The sequence below is a fragment of the Histoplasma capsulatum genome, genomic scaffold (genome assembly GCF_000149585.1).
Source record: "Histoplasma capsulatum NAm1 scaffold_9 genomic scaffold, whole genome shotgun sequence".
NCBI lineage: Eukaryota > Fungi > Ascomycota > Eurotiomycetes > Onygenales > Ajellomycetaceae > Histoplasma > Histoplasma mississippiense.
This window is the reverse complement of record NW_001813974.1, coordinates 1,397,042-1,418,602: the sequence shown is the minus strand read 5'-3', so window position 1 is coordinate 1,418,602 and position 21,561 is coordinate 1,397,042. Positions and strand designations below refer to the sequence as shown.

Sequence of the window (21,561 nt, the reverse complement as noted above, 5' to 3'; positions counted from 1 at the left end):
CTCAGCCCCATTCCAAAAGACTTTTTAGCTGTTCTCTAGTTTTACCCTACCTTTTTATCTTTAGTTGTAATAGCCGCCGTGTGGTTATCTGTCCAGTTGATCCAAATATTTCTCCAGTGACAAAGCAAGAGCCAGTGCTCTTTAGCACACGAACCGCGATTGACCCTGCTCCAGTGAACCCAGTTCTCGCTATTCTTTGCCAGGACAGTGACAAATTGTTGAGAATGGATGTCCGATCGCTTTTGAATCCTTCAGATGAGGGAGAGAGGAAAGTGATTGCTGCCGTTGCATCAACAGAGAAGATATTTCAGCCTCCATCAATAACCCAAGGCCAGATCAATTTTCCACACGGGGTAAGATTTCTCCAGCTTATGGGTCATACTTCTGGCTGATTTAATGCGCGCAGGAGCAAATGACAACTGTGGATGCAACCTGCTTCCCCCATGAACACGCTGAAAAAAGATATGAATGCTCGGTGTAAGTTGTTTGCACGAAAAGACAATATGAACATACATCTAAAAACTGTCTGTCTGCCAGGAACACCTTGAGAAACCCAGCGCCTTCCACCCCAACAGGCAAGAAACGGTCCGCCGCTGTCGTCGAAGATGAGGAGCGCCGAATTTCAGCGGGCTATTCACATGGCAATGTCTCTGGTGAAAACCAGCCTTGGGGTGGTTTTCATATTCAAACTGGAAACACTGAACATCTGCGAACACACTATGATTTTACAATATCAAACCCGGATGCTCCAGCGACGCCGGGGTTCCTTCCCACTCCCACTCCGGTTCAAATTACCCCTGCTCCTGCCACAGTATCTAGCACCCTATTTCCTGATGGTTGGGTGCCAGACCCATATGTCTCACCTCAGTTGGAGGATGTTTTGAAATTTAAAACTGCCTCATTGGGCGTTCCGCATGACCCCGAACCACCAGAAACAACTATCATGATTCACCATTATGATGTTGAGGAGTTGCCATTCGAGATATTGACGTCAGAAGCTGCCAGAATATACGATGTTATTTTGTCAACCGAAATGGGATGCCTTGCAGAAGATGCAAATATCTCATGTGTTGGAAAGTTGAGTGAAAACCAGTGGATCAATCTGGTCAAATGGCATCGAAGCCTCATTGATCACCACTATGGTTTACTCATATGTACGCAACATCCAATCACCAACGGAGAAATTTTGGCGATTCCTGTTAAACATAACATGCCGTCATGCATGCTGTACCAAGGAATCTATTCCTTGCTAAAAATCATGAAAGCTCGATGACCGGACAGTCATGATTACATGATTTCCTTCATCTACTATGCGTACGGCCTATTGACGCTGCTTATAGATATGGTCCCCGGATTAAAAAATTTGTGGCTTGAATGTCTTGGTGACCTGACCAGCTACATGATGTGTCTTGAGGATACGGATTCTGATGAGAGGGAGACCTGGAATGAAATTTCATCGAGTTGGTATCACAAGGCCCTTGATGAAAACCCTGGAAAGGGAAGTCTCTACCACCGACTTGGTAATCTTTCAAAACCCGACATGGGTGGGCAATTGTTCTGTTACTCCAGGTCTCTTATGGCAACCAAACGATACGAAAGGTCAAAGAGCTCCGTTGAGTCTGCCTTTAACATGGCATTGAACTCAATTCAGAAGCAGAATGTCACCCCGCCAGACTTACCATCTTGGTTTGTGGGCTCGCATGCTATGCTTCTTCGCGGTGGTTCAATCCACAAGTTCATTGAGTATGTGAACAAGTACATTGCCCTTTTTGACACTGAGATTGAGCAACGGACTTTCAAATTCGGGGAATCAACAATCTGCATGGGATCCCCAACATCGCTGCAATGTTACAATATGGCGAGGAGGATGGCACTCTCACAAGAATGTTTATAGACTCTCAAAAGCTGAGCTGGGAGGCTAGGTTACAGCACGCTGAACAGTACTGGCTCCAGCTCCCTTCAGAACCTTTCCAAAACACTCTGAAAGATGGCATTTCTTCTGATGCTGCAACTTTCTCTACCCTCTTGGAGAAACTTACTTACAGCACATATCTAAATTTTCATACCCTCTCTTTTGTTCTTCAGCGTGCCCGGGGTGAAAATATTTTTCCTTATGTCCACCTCTCCCTGGCGTTTATTTTGAGCCTGGCATTGATTCCGGAATCGATGGCGTATGTGGAAGGGGAAATTCCGTGGACAAAGATCACTATCTTTCTGAACATGTTAAGCCGCGAATCTGTCAGCGAATCCCAGCTTGAAAGTGTCAACTTCCCGATCCCAACTGAAACGGAATTCCCCCAATTACCAGAGGATTTCCTCTTTCAGAGCCAGATATGGTCACAAATAGTATATCCCCCTGATTTTTTCACAAATGCTACCATGGAGGACCACAGCGGTGGCATAGACATGACCAGCACTCAATCAGCCCGCAACGAGCGCTGTCTATGGTATGGATATCGTCTGGCATCGGTAAGAGCTGTCTATTCAGTTTTATGCTGCTCGATTCACCTACAAAGCCTGATCATTTCCACTTTGTTTCGTATTTGCTTAGCTAATTGAATTTGTTTAGTATGGCCGCTGGATTCAGTTATTAGAGGAAAACGCCGGGAAGAAATTTAGACCTACACATTATGCCACCCAACTCGAAACGGCTGCTATACATCCTAAAGTGTTTAGACAGCCTCAAATGGATGTCCCTACCTCCTTGTGTACCTCCCTGCTTATCGCAGCCATGAACGACAGGATAGGCGACATGGAACACTTGAAGTTGTTTGAAAAGAACCTTGGAAATTCACTAGACCGATTGTCCTACGAAATATGCGACGCCGGCTGCGACGACAGTGACATCACTAGACTTCAAGACATCTATCAAACGCTTGAATATTCTAAGAGCAAGGTCGAGGATGCCAGAATACTCAAAGAATGCACCATGGATGAAACAGAAGCGGTGCTCAAGAAACTCTTAAACCTCCAACAATGTCGATGTCATAACTAAAGCCAATGAGAGCCTCATGCGCCTTCAGGCCTACTGACGCGAATGCGAAAAGGAACATCAACATGTTGAGAGTGATGGCAGTTGCAGCGGGGAGGAGAATGACTTAGCTGGGAACGTACCGGATTCTTCAGGACCAAAGTCAAATGGCAGCAATGATTTGCAATCTAGCAGAATCTGATATCCGGGTGGAGGGTATGGATATCGCCTAGCATCGGTAAGAGCTGCCTATTCAGTTTTATGCTGCTGGATTCACCTACAAAGCCTGTTTACACAGTCTTTATTATTGGCTAATTGAATTTGTTTAGCCGCTGGATTCAGTTATGCAAGGAAAACGGCGTGAAGAAATTGAAGGTGGAAAGCATCATTGATATTGGCGCTCTGGTATAATGAAACGGGAAACAAGGGTTGGCCAAGGAGCTACAGGATGCGCCTGCATGGCACCTTCCAATCATCTATCCTGCTGGGAAGTACGAAACGGTCCTGATAGTGGCAGGCTGAGGACACTTTTAATCAAGTTCTAGAGCACGTGCGTAAGGGCGATCCGCTAGGCAACGCCACGACCGTCACCGCAGCTGTCAACGGTTCGCCAAGGCAAAAGCTTAATTTAACCACACCACACCAAGGAAGATGCGCCAGGTTGTTAGGGGGTACTACGGCTACCCTATCACGTGCCCCCCAACATATTGCATTGTTCTCGCGTAGTTAGTTTAACCGGGGCCTAGATGATTTGTAAGCTGCCGCTCACCTGCAACCTCTGGTCGGCCCCTCGTTCCGAGGGTCCGCCATCTCAACGTTATCCGCCATCTCAACGCGATTATTTTCAAATACGCGAATCTCTTTTTTCAAAATGCAATAATCAACCAATGTGATGACTTCTACATATATTTTAATAGAGAATAAGATCACAGAGGCTCTAGATTCCATAGCCGATATTGAAAAACCCAATATCAAAGCATTGGCAAGAGATTATAACCTTCCCTATTCCCGTCTGCTCAATCGATACAATGGCTGTGCTCCGCGAACTCATCGACCTCCTGCTAATCGACTTTTATCTTTTGAGCAGGAAAAATCACTTTGTCAGTATATAGAAGCTCTAGATAAGCTATGCCTACCTCCCAATCGATCGATGATCTTTGGTGCTGCTCGATTCCTACTTGCGCAGAGCCATACAGATTCTACCACACCTGCACCTGGGCTTGGAGAGCACTGGGTCAAAAGATTTCTCAAACGCCATCCAGAGTATAATGTACGCAAGCAGAAGACCATTGATATATTACGGAAACAGGCTCATCAACCATCTCATATCCTTGATTGGTTTAACCGGTTCAAAGAAACAGTCAATAAATATGGAATTCAAGATTGCGATATCTACAACTTCGATGAAACAGGGTTCAGAATAGGAATTGGACATGATCAATGGATTGTAACGCGAGATCCTCGAAGACGGGCCTATGTTGGAAGTTCAAATAATAGAGAAAGTCTTACTATCATTGAAGGAGTTGCAACTGATGGCTTTACCATTCCTCCCTTATATATTCTCACCGCGAAGCAGCTACAGGAGCGGTGGACAGATGAAATAGAGAAGGATGCCATGATAGCTACATCCGACACTGGGTATAATAATGATCAAATCTCTTTTCAGTGGATTCAGCATTTCCATCGGTCTACAAAAGCTCGCACCAAAGGAACCCACCGTCTGCTTCTATTAGATGGATTTGACTCCCATTGCACCTTTGAATTCATGGATTTTTGTGAAAAGAACAACATCATTCCCTTCTATCTCATCCCGCATACGAGTCACCTATTACAACCTCTGGATGTTGGTGTTTTTCAAGCCTTTAAGCATCATCATTCAGTGGCAGTTGAAGAAGCAACAAGACGCGGCTGTGAGAAGTTCACAAAGGTTGAATTTCTTCATGCTATCACCTCCATACGAAAAGCAACATTCAGAGTTCATACAATCAAACATGGATGGGAAGCAACTGGCCTACTTCCATTCAATCCTTCAATTGTCCTTAATAAATTGCGTGAATTCGAGACTACTCCTTCAGAATCTTCAAATTCAGATTCCATGGATTCAGATACTTGGTATACTCCTTCAACTGTACGCCAATTCAACCGATATAAACGCAAACTCGAGGCTTTGGAAGAGGAAGATGAAGATAACTATGATGAGGACTATATATATGAAGGATTACAGAAGCTTTATAAGGGTAGTATTGCAATGGCCAATACAGTGGCTCTTTTGCAGGAGGAGCTCTCGCAGACAACTGCCGCCTCGGCTGCTCGCAAACGCCGTCTGAACGGCTCACGGAGGGTAGTTCATAAAGGAGGAGTCATCTCTGCAGATAATATTCGCAAAATGACAGCTATTCATCATCAGATTGGTATTGAGGAGGCATTGGAGAAGTTACGGCCAAAATGGAAGAAGGTTATGAAGGAACTTAAGAGATATTGCAGAGACAAAGGCATTTATGTTAATGCCACCAAATTTACAAGGAATTCACGGCAATAGTTCATTTACAATATAATCTATTTGTATCTATCAAATATAGATTCATTGGTTGATAAATCAACTGAATATCATGGGTATAAGTGGGCAGTAACGTTGAGATGGCGGATAACGTTGAGATGGCGGACCCTCGGAACGAGGGGCCGACCAGAGGTTGCAGGTGAGCGGCAGCTTACAAATCATCTAGGGCCCGGTTAGTAATAATATCAACGAACGTTATCCTCCTACAGCTTGTGTGGGAGGATAACGTTGTTGTCATTACTAAAACTAACTACGCGAGAGCAACACAATATGTTGGGGGGCACGTGATAGGGTAGCCGTAGTACACTAACACCCCCCCGTGCTACGGCGCCGCCAAAGCTCTGCCGCCCGGGGGCCCCCCCCTTGCTCAATTCTTCTAAAAACGCAATAATAATTAATTACAAGAATCAGACCCTGATTTCCTCTTTGGGAATAGGCTCCCGTATGGCAATAACCGTAAAAAACAGGATAACACAAGCAAAATCTGTAAACTCCCGTATCATCATTACCTTCACCCCTTCTTGCCAATTTCCATTAAGCCAATCCTCTTAACAAATTCTTCGAAGGCAGGCCTTGCCAGTGGCTTGGTGAGGCCGTCAGCTATATTGGCCGTAGAACCAACGTGTTCCATCATGATTTCGCCTTTTTCAACCAGATCGCGAAGGATATGGTATCTGATCTCGATGTTACGTGACCTCCTTGTCAAGGACTCCCCTTTTGCTAGATCTATCGCGCCCTTGTTGTCAACTCGCAGGTGCGAGCATACCTTCGCTTTCCCTTCTACTAATCCAGCATCAAATAACATGTCATTCAGCCAGATCACTTCGCACGCTGCCTCACTTGCCGCGATATACTCCGCCTCAGTGGTTGATTTTGCAACTGAGGTCTGCCGTTGCGACCGCCACGAGATTGGTGATCCGTTTAGCAGGATAATGTAACCTGTAGTTGACTTGTATTGGGGGTCTGCCCCTGCCCAATCTGAGTCGCTGTACGCGACAGGACTGAGTCCCCCAATCATCTCCTTCTTGTATAGGATTCCGTGATCCTTCGTTTTCTTGACGTAGCGTAGGACGTGTTTTAATGCTGCCCAGCATTCCTTGTGCGGACGCGAGTTGAAACGTGAGAGGTAGTTGACCGCGAATGCCAGATCTGGTCTGCTGCTTGACACCAAATACTGCAGCGATCCTAAGCCTTGACGATATCTAGTAGCAGTAAAATCGTCATCTAACCCGCTATCTTCATCTGGTGAGAATTCTAGGCGTATGCCGGCCGCCATCGGCGTGCTGGCCGGGTTGACCTTGTCCATTCCAAAATCCTCAAGGATCTCATCGATATAACGGTTCTGGGTAACCGCTAGGTCGCCGTTCATTTGACGTTTGACTTCCATTCCAAGGTAGGGCTTGTTCTCTTCGACATCCTTTGTCTCAAACCTTTTAGCAATCTCTGCCAATATCCAGTCTAATTGCTGCTCTTGGGGTCCCGTTACCCGACAGTCATCGACGTGCAATGTCAGGTAGATCTTGCGAATAGGGTGATATAAGAATCCGCCATCGTACGGCGAGATTTTGAATCCTAGAGTGGTGAGGTGTTCCGTCGCAAGGAAATACCACACCCTCGCTGCTTGCTTCATCCCGTAAAGGCTCTGGCGGAGCAGGCCAACCAGGCCCCCCCTGCCGTGCTTAATCCCTGTAGGCAGTTGCATATATACCATCTCGTGCTGCGGTAGTATGCCGTTCAAGAACGCGGAGACGTAGTCGATCGCCTTTGCCTTCCACCCCTTTGCCGTTGAGATTGCGAATAAGCTCCGTGACGTGGGTCCTGATACCACCGCGGCGTACGACTTTGTATAGTGGACTCCTTGTTGTTGGAGGAATCCCCTAACCACCCAGCGAGCTCTAAACCGGATTGTTTCTCCCTTATTGTTCAACTTGCGATCAAACACCCATTTACCAGTTAAGATATCCATGCCTGGGGTCTTCTCAACGACAATATATGTCTGCTTGTTCTCAAACATGCTGACCTCTTTCTTCATCGCCTCATACCAGTAGTCCCAATCAGGGCTCCTTTTGGCTTCCGCCACGGTAGTTGGGCGGTCAGTTAGGGTGCTCAGGACAGGATCGTCCTCATTTGTAGGATTGTTATCGCTTGTAGGATTGTTATCACTTGTAGGATTGTCCTCCATTGATCCATCCAAACATTCCATCTTGGAATCCATATCAATATCCACACTGCTGTAGCCGCTATCATCACTGGTATCGCTGATATCATCACCAACATCATCGTTGGCATCGTTGGCATTGCTGGCAGTGTTGGCATTGCTGGCAGGCCGCCCAGCAAAGATATCTTCTATAGCTGTCCACAGAGCATAGGCAGATAGTTCCTTGGGTGTAACAAGATAAGATCTTGCTTGCAGAGTGATTGCAAACCACATGTAGTTATACAGCCACATATTGCATTCTTTCCAAAACCGTTGCATATCAGCACTGGCATCCTCTTTGGGTCCAAGTTGTCTCTCATCTATGATATCAATTGTATGAGATTGCCTCGCTGCGAGGAGGATCTCTTCCCTCCACACTGAATAATTCACAAAACCAGTGAGGATAACTGGCTCCCTTATGAATCTCACTTGGTCACGGAATTCATTAAGAATCTTCACAATAGCAGACGTTCTGCCTTTTCTCTGCAGATAGTTTGCTAAATCTGCATTAATGTTCTCATCACTAGCAGAGGGTTCACCTCTACTTGCTTTCATCTGTTGGACTTCATGCTGGAGTCTCGCGATCTCCAATCTCATGCGAGTTTCCTCACTCACATCATCACGGCTACTAGAGCCACCCGCGTTATCCGACATCTCATTGTTGTCAATTGGGTCTTCGTATTCGATATTCGACTTGTTCGATTCTTCTTCGATTGTCTCGTCAGGTTCAAAAGCCCCTCGGGCAATCACCTTTCTGTTGGTTGCAGGTGTTGGTAGACCTGCGTCCAGTCCTTCTTGTTGTGCCTCCGGTGTTTGAGGACTTCTTCTACGCGTCGTCACGTAGTCCTTCGTTAAATCAGGCGTTCCACCCGATCTCAGATTAACCATTAGTTTCAAATCACTTAACAGCCGTCTAGGCACGCTTTTAACGATGCGTGGAGACGTAGTTAGCACGTTATTTCGCAGCTCTTTCGTAGCTTATAAGGGCCATAACCTGTGGGAGGATAACGTTGTTGTCATTACTAAAACTAACTACGCGAGAGCAACCCAATATGTTGGGGGGCACGTGATAGGGTAGCCGTAGTACCACTAACATAGCCGTAGTACCCCCTAACAGTCTGTTGGATCATACTTGCTTAGTCAGAAAAAAAGGTCGAGGAGTCAATAAACGCGGAGATCAAGTTGGCACGCCAGTTGTTGGCTTCTCTACGACAATGTCACCCACTCCCACTCTATGGCCGACCGGAAATGATCCCCTTCAATTCGTGTATTTTACACTTTACATGGAGATGTCACTCCCCATCCCTTGTTTTGTTAGGAAGATTAGTAAAATTGGTACCCTCAAAGCATCTCTCACATGAGAAATGCGCATTCACTATTTTAAAAACATTTCACACCTCACACCCTCGATGCAAGATGGACAAAAGCCCTGTAGCTTCTGAGACTGCCCCTAAGTACAAATACATTGAGGATTGTGAACGGCTAGAGAGGTACTGTCCAGGCGGCTTTTATCCGTTAAAGCTTGGTGATCGACTCTGTGATGGACGTTACTCTATTGTCCAGAACCTCGGATTTGGCGGCAGCTCTACAGTATGGCTGGCTTCTGACCAGAAGCAACAGGAGTTAGTTGCTATCAAAATAAAATCCGCCGATTCTGCCTCGAAATCTCAGGAAGTAGATATTCTAAAACATCTTCATCCGCACCCATTGATCAGACAGCTGCTGGACAATTTCATTGAAATTAGTCCCAATGGAACTCACAATTGCCTGGTCATGGAAACGGCTAGTTGTAGCTTGACGCAATCAAAGTCCTTGGCCTTTCACGGACTACTGGATCTTCGTATCGCGCGAGCTATTGCTGCAGACCTGGTGTTAGCCGTCCAGTTTTTACACGGACAAAGCATTATCCACGGTGGTGAGTAGATAATCGTTCCTAGATATACACAGTGTCTAACCAATCCTACAGATATACATTGCGGTAATATCTTTCTTCGACTTCCCGCCGATGTTCGCCGAATGATAGACCCTTCACAACTGTATCAGAAATTTGGCGATCCAATTCTTGAGCCTATTGTCCGAGTTGATGGCAAACCTCTCCCGGCAGGAGTTCCTACTCACGTCGTTGGGCCTGCAAGAGTTGGAATTCGGTCTGACCAAATCACCCCTACCTATTTGCCCATCATGCTCTCTGACTTTGGTTCGAGTTACTACCCTAGTAAAACAAGACGGACTAACGCATATACGCTGCCCCACCTTGTTCCACCCGAAATTTTCTTTCTTGACAAACAAAACGACGAATATAACCTTTCATTCCCCAGCGAAATTTGGACCCTTGGATGTACCATATTTGAAATCATTGGTAGTGGGGGCCCCTTTAGTACCTTAGGTGGAGGCATACTTCAGGACCAAGTCAGTGTTTTGAGAAAGCTCCCTGATCCATGGTGGTCACAATGGGAGTCCAGAACCGATTTTTTTAACGAGGATGCAACTATTGATATCACGACTGATGCTCCTTTCCAAGATAGCCTGGAAGAACGGTACGATTGGTTCGTTAACGCGGCTCGGCGGCGATCAGACATGGAAGAGCAGGGGGAGGATGAGAAGAAGGCTTTCCTACATATGATTTGGATGATGCTTCAATATTTACCAAGCGACAGAGCTACTATTCGGGATGTTGTTGAGTCTGAGTGGATGCAAAGATGGGCGTTTCCTGCAAAGCAGGAAATTAAGTAAAAAATCAGAAATAACAATGTTCAAATCACTCCCAAATTGTGGGTAGAACTAGTGAGGGCAGTTTAGTATGTTTTAATGGCTACGTTATTCACTAAGATAGTTACAATGCTGGTCATTGGGTTGCGTTAAATCAATATGTTAATCAATAACTACATGTTCCTGATTCACTCAAGATTAAGCAAATTCCTGATCTTGTTGCTCTTCTTCAGAATCTGATGAGCCTCTTTGACATTGACTTCTATATTCTTCTGAATCAACATCTCTAGTAATTCAGGAATCAAGACCTCCTGAGCATACACAACAGCCTCATACTTCAACATCACACCATTGATATTGATCAGTGAGTCAATGACATCTTTAAAGTGACACATGACATGCGCTGAGCTGAGGGGAAGGTCAGTGAAGAGGTTTCTTGATGGGTTCATGGGGGTGGGGGAGGGCAGAGTGTAAGAGATGGGCTACAAGAGTAATTACAAGAGTAGTGTGAAGTACGCACAAAGGATATTAGAAAGGTAGCAATCTCTATTGTTCAAAGCTAATCGCTGATCTCCTAAAATCCACGGATATCAGCGAGCATTATATAGATAATATTGCCATCGCCACGTATCTATCGCCACGTATCTATTTCCTAATATAGATATCTCCGTTGCGCCTATTACACAGAGGGTGGGTGGGTTTCTTCACTTACAGAATTTCATGATTTTAATTTAAAATCATAGTAGTTAATGCTGTACAGAACACTCTGAGAGAGAATCTTTCTATCATATCTTCACACTTTCTCAAGCACAACACTTTTATAGTGAGAGCAGTACTCAGAATCATTAAGAATCTAATGCAAATGGGAATGGAATTGAGTCAATTGATCATCAAGATGATTCCATATAATGATGAAATAGTGAAGTCAGAATCATTTGCACTGTGCAGTTTTCTTTCAGTGGTTTTCACAAAATCACAACTGCTCACGGATCTGCATGCAATTGTTGATGACTTTGAACACATTGGAAGCCTCCACCTTAATGACAGAATTGCACACTGAGCACATGATGATCACCGTTGAGAATGGAGATGATGTGCAATGCTTTACATTCAGCATGGCTCAATCATTCACTGATTGGAGTTGTCCACTGAAATAGTGATATGAAGTTTTGATGGGTGTGGATGACTTTGATATCAGAAGAGGTTCATCAGCTGATGCATGATTTAATAGATTTGTAAGAAGAGTAGAGCATCAGTACTCATTGCAGCACATCTTATAAGCACTATTTTTCAGACTCACATCACATTATAAATGAGAATTGAGTGGCTGTGTTTACAGTTCCACTCTTGCCTCTGTTTGTTGATGAAGAGGTTACTTGTGTGTGTATTCTGAAGTTTTGTGTATCATCACTGCTGTAAAGAGTTGAGTTGTCTGTGTGAAAACTGTTTTTCAATCTCTGTTTAGAAGAAGCTGTTCTGCTTCAGAGTCATTAAATGATTGTTCTTCTCTCAAATTCAGTGATGTTTTCTTCTGCTCAGATTCTCAACCTTCTGTTCATCATAATCTCTTTCAATGTCGGCTGCAGCTGTCGTCTCACCCACGAGATCTGAGGCGGTTATTGAACAGCACATGATCATTTTGAAAACAATATGAGCAACTCTAGATGACAGCATCACAGCTTCCTCTCAGATCAACAACAATAGAGAGCAACTGCACATCTCATCATTAATAAAAGATTGAAAATGAGTGTAAATGTCTAGTTCATGATTTGTGTTTCTGAGGGTTGGATAACAGTTCTTTGCAGTTGTTGTTCACATTCTGCAATTCTTTCATGCAATATCTTCACAATCTGCAGCAGCTGCTGCTCTTGATCTGAAATCAGAGACAGTGTGATGCAGAGCTGAATGATGGTGTGGAAAGTCTGTGACATTTCAAAGATGATTTCATTGAGTCATTCTCTTCACTGCTCACACAGTAGTCATTGTCTGTATTGTCAGAGTGTGTGCTTGAGCTACCTGTGTTGAACATGATTGTGTTGTCTTCAACACACTGCATGGACTTTCTGAGAAGCTTACAGTTCTGAGTATTGGGGACCTCACATTTCAATCGTGCATGAGTCTTCTGTTGGCGGGTCTGGAGTCAGCTGCTTAGCCCATTCTCATACCACATCGAGTCTGACATGGCTTCTTCGAGGCGATCCGCGATGACCGGCACTTTGACGGCGACCATGGGGTGCATGTCACTGGTATCAGCCTGGGGCCGGTGTTGTCTCTTGAGTTGGATAGAATGCACACTGATGATGCCAGTGCCGGCTTTGTTGCTTCCACCATCCACCTTGAGAGAGTGAGATATGAATGTTGCATGGCTGGAAGTGTTTTGTTTGATGGGAGATGTGAAAATGCTGTCAACAGTGAATCTGTCTATAACACTGTCATCAGTGTCTACTGTGATTGATGAATCAAAGAGTAGAGGGTCATCAGAACTGCTTCAGAACCATTCTTATTTATACAATATATTCTGATTCAATTCTGACTTCAAAAAGTCAGAGTGTGAAGTCGAATCCAGTATGAGTGTTGAGTTGCTGTCATCAGAAAGAGTCTTTGTGCCAGCTAATTCAATCAGACTGCATTCTATAGTGGGTGAAGAAATTGATAAAAATTCATTGTTCTCCTTCCAACCTCTATTCTCATTTCTGTCAGAAAAATCTAGAAGACGCTCTGATGTTAGAAACCGGTCTAATCAGATAGAATAAAAAGAAAGAAAAGAGAGAGAGAGAAAGAAAGAAGAAAAGAGAGAGTGAATCAGCTATTCACTGTGAAAACCATGCCTCTCATTCTGCAAATACCAGCTCAAATGTTCAACAGCTGCATCATTGAAAATGAAGATGCGGAAAGAATCAAGTTCTGTGAAGAATTTATCAAAATCATTCAAATGAGTATTCTCTGCCTGAGACTGAATCTCATGGTGATCTTTGAAAGGAGGGAAAGGCAGAACTTGTGAAGGATGACTGAAGGGAGGAAAATGAGAGGGTAAAGAATAGAAGAGTGTTTGAGAGCTGATGAAAGGTGCAGAAATTGTCTGAAGAGATTGAAATGCAGAGGGTATAAAGTAAAAGAGTTGATGACTTGTGAGCATGGAATTTGAAGAGGGGAGATTTATGAAATTAGAGGACTGAGGAGTTTTCGAGGTTCTGAGGGGGGGATTGAAAGAGGTATATATGTTCCAGCCACTGAACATGTTTGCAGAAGAGATGGTGATCTTGTGTAGTCTGTTGAAATGACAATAATGAATCCACAGAGGAAAGCAGACCATTTTATCTACAGTTTTTGCTGCTCTGATGATAACTCCATTCTCTCTGTTCCTTCAAATAAGCCCATCAGCCAGAAAAATCTACACCCGCTCAAAAGGAGAGCCGACAAGCATCAGACTCTCCAAATCAAATATCATCAGCCACCACACATGTAACAGCAGAATGTAACCCAAGCAGGTGTGAGTAGCAGTCAGCCACATCCATCATCTGTTGAGTGGATGCAGAAGCGGCGCCACAGCCTCCTGCTGTCTCAGTTCAATTTCTCTCAAACAATCCAGGCATGGAAGATGTGAGTATCATGAACAAATCGGATGTGAATCCCGCGAGGAGTGTGGGAATGAGTGGCACACGGCGGCTGTGCACACATGCAGCTATAGCCTTGCTTACACAGCCTCCTCACACCTTCGGCCCTGCACCTTCATCCTCTTATCACACCATCCTTGCATCACTACATGGTGTACGCAGTGTGGACATGCTCCGGAACACCCGATGCGACTTCAGCTCACTCGCGTACATATCACAGGGATTTCCTGTCGGGGTTGATAGGTCAAACCCCAAAGATCGCCACACTGAGCTGAAACTGGGGTCCTTTGAACCACAGGCAGAAGGAAGGCTGGAAATGCAGCCCTTCCAGTTATTTCTTTGTCCGACATGTAGGCACCAGCAAATGACAAGCTGAAGAATGAGTCCAAGAGTCAGGGAAAGAATGGCGCCGGTTCAGCGACGCCGCAATTGGGATCGACCACCCATTCATTCCCACGGGGTTTTACTGAAATGAGGCATTTTTGCCATTGGCCGCTGAGCAGGAGGGACGTCAGCAGCAGCAGGAGAGAGGGGTTACAGAGGGAACAGGGAACCGTGAGTTGGGTCGACCGGTTGCTGATACAGGAAGGAATATCCTTTTTTTTTTGCCGGGGGGGGAGGAGAACGCATGTATCACTTCAACGTGAGACGGGAGAGAGTGAAAGAACAGTAGCAGGAGCGGAGGAAAAAGCAAGGCAAGGACACATATAACATAAGTGGGTTCGATGGTGAAGCCAATGCCGCAGGGGCCTTCGTCGAACAGCGGCGACCAAAATCAGAGCAATTGGACAGGTGGGCGGTGGCGCAGAGGCAGTGGGTCAGGGATACCACACCGAAGTCGAGGATGGGGAGGAGGACGAGACGGCAGGGGCAGAGAAGAGAAGGAAAGGAAATGGATGAAAGGGGGGAAGGGAAATAAGGACACAGAAGTGCGTGTGCGAGGGAGGAAGTCAGGGCAGTTTTATATATAGCCATGAGAGATGACATCAGAAAGTCGAAGGGGGCACTGAGTCGGCACCATGCCCGAACGGGGCAGCGCCAGGCCGCATCGGTCCGCGCTAGACCACACATGGACGGCGCTTGACCGGATCGGGCGGGCAGCGCCGTTTCCGGCCGCGGACTCGCCGTCGCAACCATTACTTTGAAATTTGTTTCATTTTGATTATTTTTGATTTTGACTTGTTTTGAAAGGTTTGATTTGTGAATGCTTTCTTTTCTTTTAATAGCTGCCGTTTTTTATACTCTTTATTTTATTTATTTTGAATTGAATGCATTGATCTGTTATCATTCTTTTGACATTCTTTCTTAAATTGAATAGTTTGAATAGTGTGAGGGGTGATGACAGTGTGAAGAGTGAATAGTAGAAGATAGTATGTAGTGTAGTAGAAGATAATAGTAATAATAATTATAGTAGTAGTGTAGTTGAAGTTGTAGTTGTAGCTAATCGCTGAAGAGGAAAAGAAAGAGAAAGAAGATAAATATATGCATCCATATAACTATATATTGTCAAGAACTTAGTAAGTTCTATAGAACTTGGTAAGTTTGATTATCAAGGATTCTATAGCAACTTGAAATCTGGAACATCTTACTTGATGAAATCAAGCAATGCCCCACTGATTCTCAGTGCTATCTCTTGTGTATATTTGAGCATGGCTTTTCTTATAAATACTGCCTAATTGTCATGTAATTATCAGAGTTAGAAGCAATTCAATTATTTTTATTGATATTCAGTAATTGGGACAATATTCGGACTTTGTTAGTTCCGACATATATACATATAGAAATAGCAGTAGCGAGAGTATAATGAAAAGAGGTAAGAATAGACGAAGATACAAACAAAGATAATATAATAATAAGGAAATAATAAACGAGTGCATTACATTAATGCTGAATTATTTGCAATTTCAAAAGCTTTCAAATTGATTGAAATGAAGATTGAACAATGGAAAAGATTTAAGCATATTTGAATATTCTCTAATAGTCAAGCTGGGCTTAAAAGACTTCAAAGTAATAAAATCAACAGTGAACAGTCAATACTAGAGTTGATTTTAAAAAGTCTTCAAAATACTCAAAGAATAATCTCATTTAATTGTTCTATTCATCTTCACTGAGTGCCTGCTTACATAGGTATATATGGCAATGAAATGGCTGATAAAGCTGCAAAAAAAGCAACGGAATTAGAAGTCTGCTTTCAAAGAATTGTAACATGAGCTTTTATTAAAAGAAAAATAAGAGAATCATGTTTGCAAAAATGGCAAGATATGTGGTTTTTACAAAAAAAGAGTGTACATTATTCCAGGTTTGAAACTAAGTCAAAATGGAAAGCTTGCTCAATAAAATGTAAAAAGAAACTTTTTGCTACAATGATGCAGCTAAAGCTTGGACATGGTTATTTTAAATCATATTTAACAAAGATTAAAATGATTTAAGTGATTTATATTTAGATTGTCAGTTATATGAAAACTGCTACCGAATCTCTAATCTAGCAAGCTTCTCACTGGTATAAGATAAGGTCGGGGCTTATATAGTGTTGCTGAGCTTGTTCACTAAGTCAGGAGGTAGTGCCACTATCACAGGTTAAGATATAATGTCAAGAGAAATATCTAGAATGACTAGTAATAGCTACAGCAGCGGTCTAAGATAAACAATAAGAATACCTAGTAGGGCTTACAGATAGGGGCGAAGGCTTAAGATATGTGTCATGAAGAAGTATACTTAAGGTGAACTTATAGTTGTACTATGTAACTGAGTATAAGTAAAGGTAATAAGTAAGAGAATGAGTAAGATGAAATTGATCGTGATCAAGAAGATAAGCTCCTTGATTCTAAGGGTAATGAGTGTGTTTATATACATCTTGAGATACATGAGGATAGCTCGGATAGCTCTCGCCAAGATAGCTATCAGAGCGAGGATAGCTGTGATCACTCCGCTCACTTGAGTGATCCGAGTGATCCAGGTGATCCACTATGTCACGTGACCTATTGTTCTTATTGGTTAACCGGATCTTTTCTTATCCGATGTCTAGCTTGCATGCCCTCTACCATTCAGTCATTCCTTGTCCAATGGCTCTCAGAGTTGTGCTGTAGGTTTGTAACATCATTCCCCTCCTTCTCAAGGTAGTCGTCTCAACGTATAAATATCAGGCTTGTCTCCCTGTGAGGTGTCCCTTTAGGTAAGTTTCCCTTGGATGGTTTTGTCGACATGGCTTCTCGTCGTCGCGATTCTACTGCTGATAAAAACCGCCTGGTAGAACGTATCTTATCCTTTGGTTTCGAAATGCCTCGTCCGTGCAATCGTTGTTCTCGTTCTTAAAAGAAGTGTGTCATTCTGTCAAAATCCGCCCGTTGTTGTGGTGAATGTGTTCGCTTGGGTCGCTCTTGCTCCTTCGTGACTCCTGATCTTGATTGGGATAAGTTGGTTGACGCTACCAATCGTATTGAACGTGAAGAGGCTGAGACTCGTGCCCGTGTTTCCGAACTTTTTGCTCGTTTGAATCGTTTAGAAAAACAAAAGAATTTGTTGCGTTCTCATGCTGGCAAGTTCCTTCAGTCAGACCTGCAAACTGTGGAGGAATTGGAAAAACAAGAAGAAGAGGAAGAGAGAAATCGCCGTGAAACTGAAAACGATCAGCGTCTTCTGACTCTTGAGAGTATCGATCTCTTTAATGCGACTTTTGGTTCTATCGATTCTGGTGATCTTCCTTCGCTTGACCTTTCCGTGCTTGATCCTTCTGATCATAGTGTTCGACTTTCTTCCGAGCATTCTTGAGATTTTCCTCTGGTTCCCAAGTATTCTCTGAGGTATCATATCCTTTCCATTTCACTAGGTAGTAGTGCTTATTGCTAATTCTCTGTTTTTCTAGTATCGTTTCGACCTCATATTCTTGCTCTTCATTGTCGACTTCTGTTTTGTATTGTTGTGCATTTCCAGGTGCTTTTTCCAGTAGTGAGACATGGAAATTCGGGTGTATAGGCACAGTGTCCGGTAATCGGAGTTTGTAATTAACTGGTTCAGTTTTCTGTAAAATTTCGAAGGGTCCTAGTTTCTTAAAGTCCAATTTGTCACTTGGCCTCTTGGTTTTAATGTTTTGTTGTAGCAGAAACACTTTCTCCCCCTCTTTAAACTGAGGTGCCTCCTGGTGCCTTTTATCGTAGTATTCTTTGACTCGTTTTGCCACAAAATCGATGTCTAATACCAATTGTTCATGCAATTTGCGAAGCAGGTTTGCTTTTTCTATTGCTTCATTTGTCAAGTTCTTCGCGGGTAGTTCCATTCTTTGCATGTCTGGTTCTCTTCTGTAGTTGGCGAAGAACGGTGTGAATCCTGTTGTTGCATTTTTTGAAACTGTTGTATGCTATCTGTGCCATCGGCAGTAGTTCAACTCAATTGTTCTGTTGGTAATTGATATACAGTATGTGTGCGCGGAGTGGAGTTGTGAGGCGTTGGTTGCGCAAGCTAACTACTAACAGGTGCTAACCCGTCACAAAAACTTCTGTTTGTTCCTCAAGTTGATCATCCTGATCTACATCAAGATCTAATAGATCACTATCATCTGAGAAAGAATTGATATTCATTTTTGCTATGTGTATTGAAAAATGTATGAGAAGGTAAAAGTTCAGTTTTGTTTTATCCTCAGCTGACCCTTTTTGTGCCAAGAAATTATTTGGGTCTGATGACCTCCACTAGCGTAGGTCAGGTGAGTCACCCGAGGGGTCGCAAGCGGCTCCTCCCGACAAACGACGACGACGACGACGACGACGACGACGAACGAACGAACGAACGAAGAGGAGAAAAGCCAATTCATTACCCATTCATCCTATTTCCACTTCCTTTACTTTCCTGGGGACTCTTTTCGTTGGCCGGCTTCTGTCCCCTTTTTTGCTTCCTCATATTACTTTTCATTTCCATTCTGACGATGGTACGTATGTTTGTGTTTGTGTGTTTACTTGGCCTTTTTCTTTTATAGTGTGGCTCGGGATGGGAGACACTTTCGGGAGGTATTCAACGTGCGGATTGGGATCGGGATTATTGGTGCTGGGATGTGCTTGTGTGGTTTTTTCCGCTGGTTTGCCCTTCCTGGTGAACGGGGTGAAGGAGGAGAGCGAGATGGAATGGATTTCGGTGGGGATGCGGGAACTTATTTCCTTTCCGACGAACGAACGATGACGACGAAGATGAAGATGAAGATAAAGATAAAGATAAAGATGGCATGGAGAGAACCGCAACCTGGCACGAGTGGAGTTAAGCCCATCCGTATGGAAGGAATCGCGCATAATTTTTTTTTTTTTTTTTTCTGCAATTGGCAAATTTTAGCAGAAGGCCCCCATTCTACATTACTGCGTGCATTCGGAATGTCAAAGGCTTGAAGAGTGCTAGGGTCTGTCAGTATGCGCTGCCCCGCGCGCTGGATCCAAATTAACATCGAAAATGCGAACGCATACCGCGGGTATCCCCATTGCCGATTTCCTTGGTCGTCGTTGTGGTCCATCTCGAAATCTTGAATCAAATTACATGGGAAAGGGGGACGAGAGGGGGGGCGGGGAGGGAGAGGGGAGGCAAAAAGATTTTTTGAATTTTTGGAAAATCGCTAGGATTTTTCTTTATCTGCTTGTTTCCTTTTTGTTCTTTTTTTGCATTTTTCTAAATTACACTGAGAGTTCTGGGAGAGGGTTGGAAAAGGGGAATAATGGGAGCTATTGGCTAATGTGACTGGTTCTTTGGTAATAGGTATCGCCTACGTCCGCTCGCTCGGCCAGTGCGGCTGCTACGGCCCAGTGGGGCCCTTTTGCGTCGAGGTGAGGATTACCTTCGTTTTCTGGTTTTTTTTTTTTTTTTTATCTTTGTGGCGTGGATGGGTGGGCCTGCTGCTGGGAATTCTGGAGGAGAACAAATCATGCGCGGAAGCTGGCTGAAAAAAAAATGCACTGGAGAACCCAGGGGATATTGGATCATGCGGTGATGGAGCGGACTTGATATTGGACAATATTTTCCAAGGGAGGGATGAAATCATTGGTCTGTGGCTTTCCACAACCCTTCCAGGAGGGATGGAGGGATAAATTAACGTCCATCCTAACTCCACTACATTGTGATGAAACCATCATGGCCACGGGAGGAATAATTCTGCAGATCTATTGGACTTCTTCCATCCATACGGGATGGATTCTTATGATCTCCGTACAGGGCTGATTGATAGAAGTTTCTCTTGCGACCACAATGCTAACGGGCCGTTCGTTTATCATGCAGAGTCAAGAAACAACCTCAGTTTGCCGGCTTTCCTCTAAAAACCGTCACTCGATAGTAAGCCTTTTCTTATACACGCACGCAAGCACGCACCCACGCACCCACCGTTCGCGTCTTCCTGCTCCCTGCTGTTTTCTTTACCTATGCAGTGGCTTGTCATTCTTTTACACCTACTATATATATCTCTAGCTCCCTTATTCCAATTATACGATCGTATCACAACTGACTTATCCTCTTACGAAAAATACAGCGGCACAATCGCCTCAGCCTTCGGCGCCACCGCCGGCATCTTTGCTGTTTTCTTCTTCGGGGAGGTCCCCCGCGTACGGAAGGATATCTTGATGAACATCCCCGTCATTGGCGGATACTGGGAACGGAGCATCCCTCCTGAAGATAATGTTAGTACATCAGACATCCGTTGCCTCTTAGCGCACCCCATGATCATTATTTAGCCTTGCATTTCCCCATATTCGCCCGATTATTTCAGAGTCTATTCAGATATGGGGTTGCTCTCTATATATTTTGGAGTTGAGCGCTGATTTGACGTACTTTGACTCTCCTTTTCTAGCCCTTCTAAACCATCTCGCGGAGATTTTCTTTTCGACTTCAATGTTTGTCTGCTCCTAATTGTAAAATATACGTATATGGAAAAGGACCAAGGGGCGACAATAAAAGGAGTTTTTTCTCTCTCTTTTTTTTTTTTTTTTTTTTTTTTTTTTTTTTTTTTTTTCAAATCAACCAAGTGTTCCTCCCAATAGCTTCTTCTTCATGATCAGAATTTATAAGTGCTGTATCTGCCCCTGTCCCTTTCCCTGTTGTGTGCTGTATGAGTGCGGAACGATCAAGGCTGAGGAGATGAAAATAAGTAGATGTAACTAACGTCTATGTAATAATATAGAGCTCTTTTTTTTTTTTTTTTCAAGACAATTGCTATTTCCCTTTCCAAATATTTCTTTATATAGTTATATCGATTTTTGTTGTTAGATTACGGAGTATAGAAAGGAGTTAGTTATTTAACCTGGTTTATTTTGCCATGCTTCCCATTCAATGACCGATCTTTGATCAGCAGAAACAATAACTAAATAGGCAATAGGAACAGATTGGAGCGATAAGAGGCATCCCGCAGCCCTCACTGTAACAGAAAGAACCCTCGGCTCCCACCGATGGCTCGTATGGTAAACTGTTAACTGATCTACACCGACGGGTCGACACCAGAAGCGCAGGGATCAGAGGGGACTCCTCGCTGCGATCTGAGTGCCTATGGACACGCTCT

At 43.9% G+C, this 21,561-nt stretch overlaps 6 protein-coding genes across 6 annotated transcripts; 3 read left to right on the top strand and 3 right to left on the bottom strand.

Annotated features, from left to right (window-relative positions):
- Positions 1–224: 224 nt before the first annotated feature.
- HCAG_07898 (predicted protein) lies at positions 225–5,510 on the top strand (the record flags this gene model as incomplete). Its single annotated transcript, XM_001537532.1, has 9 exons — positions 225–353; positions 407–477; positions 538–1,154; positions 1,341–1,743; positions 2,229–2,469; positions 2,570–2,947; positions 3,301–3,346; positions 3,544–3,696; positions 3,922–5,510. The coding sequence occupies 9 exons, from the start codon at positions 225–227 to the stop codon at positions 5,508–5,510; spliced, it is 3,627 nt and encodes a 1,208-aa protein (XP_001537582.1).
- A 529-nt stretch (positions 5,511–6,039) lies between these two features.
- Positions 6,040–8,855, bottom strand: HCAG_07897 (conserved hypothetical protein; the record flags this gene model as incomplete). The annotated part of the gene is made up of 2 exons (XM_001537531.1): positions 6,040–8,638; positions 8,833–8,855. 2 exons carry the CDS (start codon positions 8,853–8,855, stop codon positions 6,040–6,042), a joined length of 2,622 nt encoding a protein of 873 aa, XP_001537581.1.
- Positions 8,856–9,141: 286 nt separating this feature from the next.
- On the top strand, positions 9,142–10,458 carry HCAG_07896 (predicted protein; the record flags this gene model as incomplete). Its single annotated transcript, XM_001537530.1, has 2 exons — positions 9,142–9,640; positions 9,692–10,458. The coding sequence occupies 2 exons, from the start codon at positions 9,142–9,144 to the stop codon at positions 10,456–10,458; spliced, it is 1,266 nt and encodes a 421-aa protein (XP_001537580.1).
- Positions 10,459–15,009: 4,551 nt separating this feature from the next.
- HCAG_07895 (predicted protein) lies at positions 15,010–15,699 on the bottom strand (the record flags this gene model as incomplete). The annotated part of the gene is made up of 2 exons (XM_001537529.1): positions 15,010–15,187; positions 15,638–15,699. The coding sequence occupies 2 exons, from the start codon at positions 15,697–15,699 to the stop codon at positions 15,010–15,012; spliced, it is 240 nt and encodes a 79-aa protein (XP_001537579.1).
- Positions 15,700–17,727: 2,028 nt separating this feature from the next.
- On the bottom strand, positions 17,728–18,622 carry HCAG_07894 (predicted protein; the record flags this gene model as incomplete). Its single annotated transcript, XM_001537528.1, has 2 exons — positions 17,728–18,371; positions 18,526–18,622. 2 exons carry the CDS (start codon positions 18,620–18,622, stop codon positions 17,728–17,730), a joined length of 741 nt encoding a protein of 246 aa, XP_001537578.1.
- A 588-nt stretch (positions 18,623–19,210) lies between these two features.
- HCAG_07893 (predicted protein) lies at positions 19,211–20,740 on the top strand (the record flags this gene model as incomplete). The annotated part of the gene is made up of 4 exons (XM_001537527.1): positions 19,211–19,301; positions 19,776–19,803; positions 20,292–20,345; positions 20,539–20,740. The coding sequence occupies 4 exons, from the start codon at positions 19,211–19,213 to the stop codon at positions 20,738–20,740; spliced, it is 375 nt and encodes a 124-aa protein (XP_001537577.1).
- Positions 20,741–21,561: the final 821 nt, after the last annotated feature.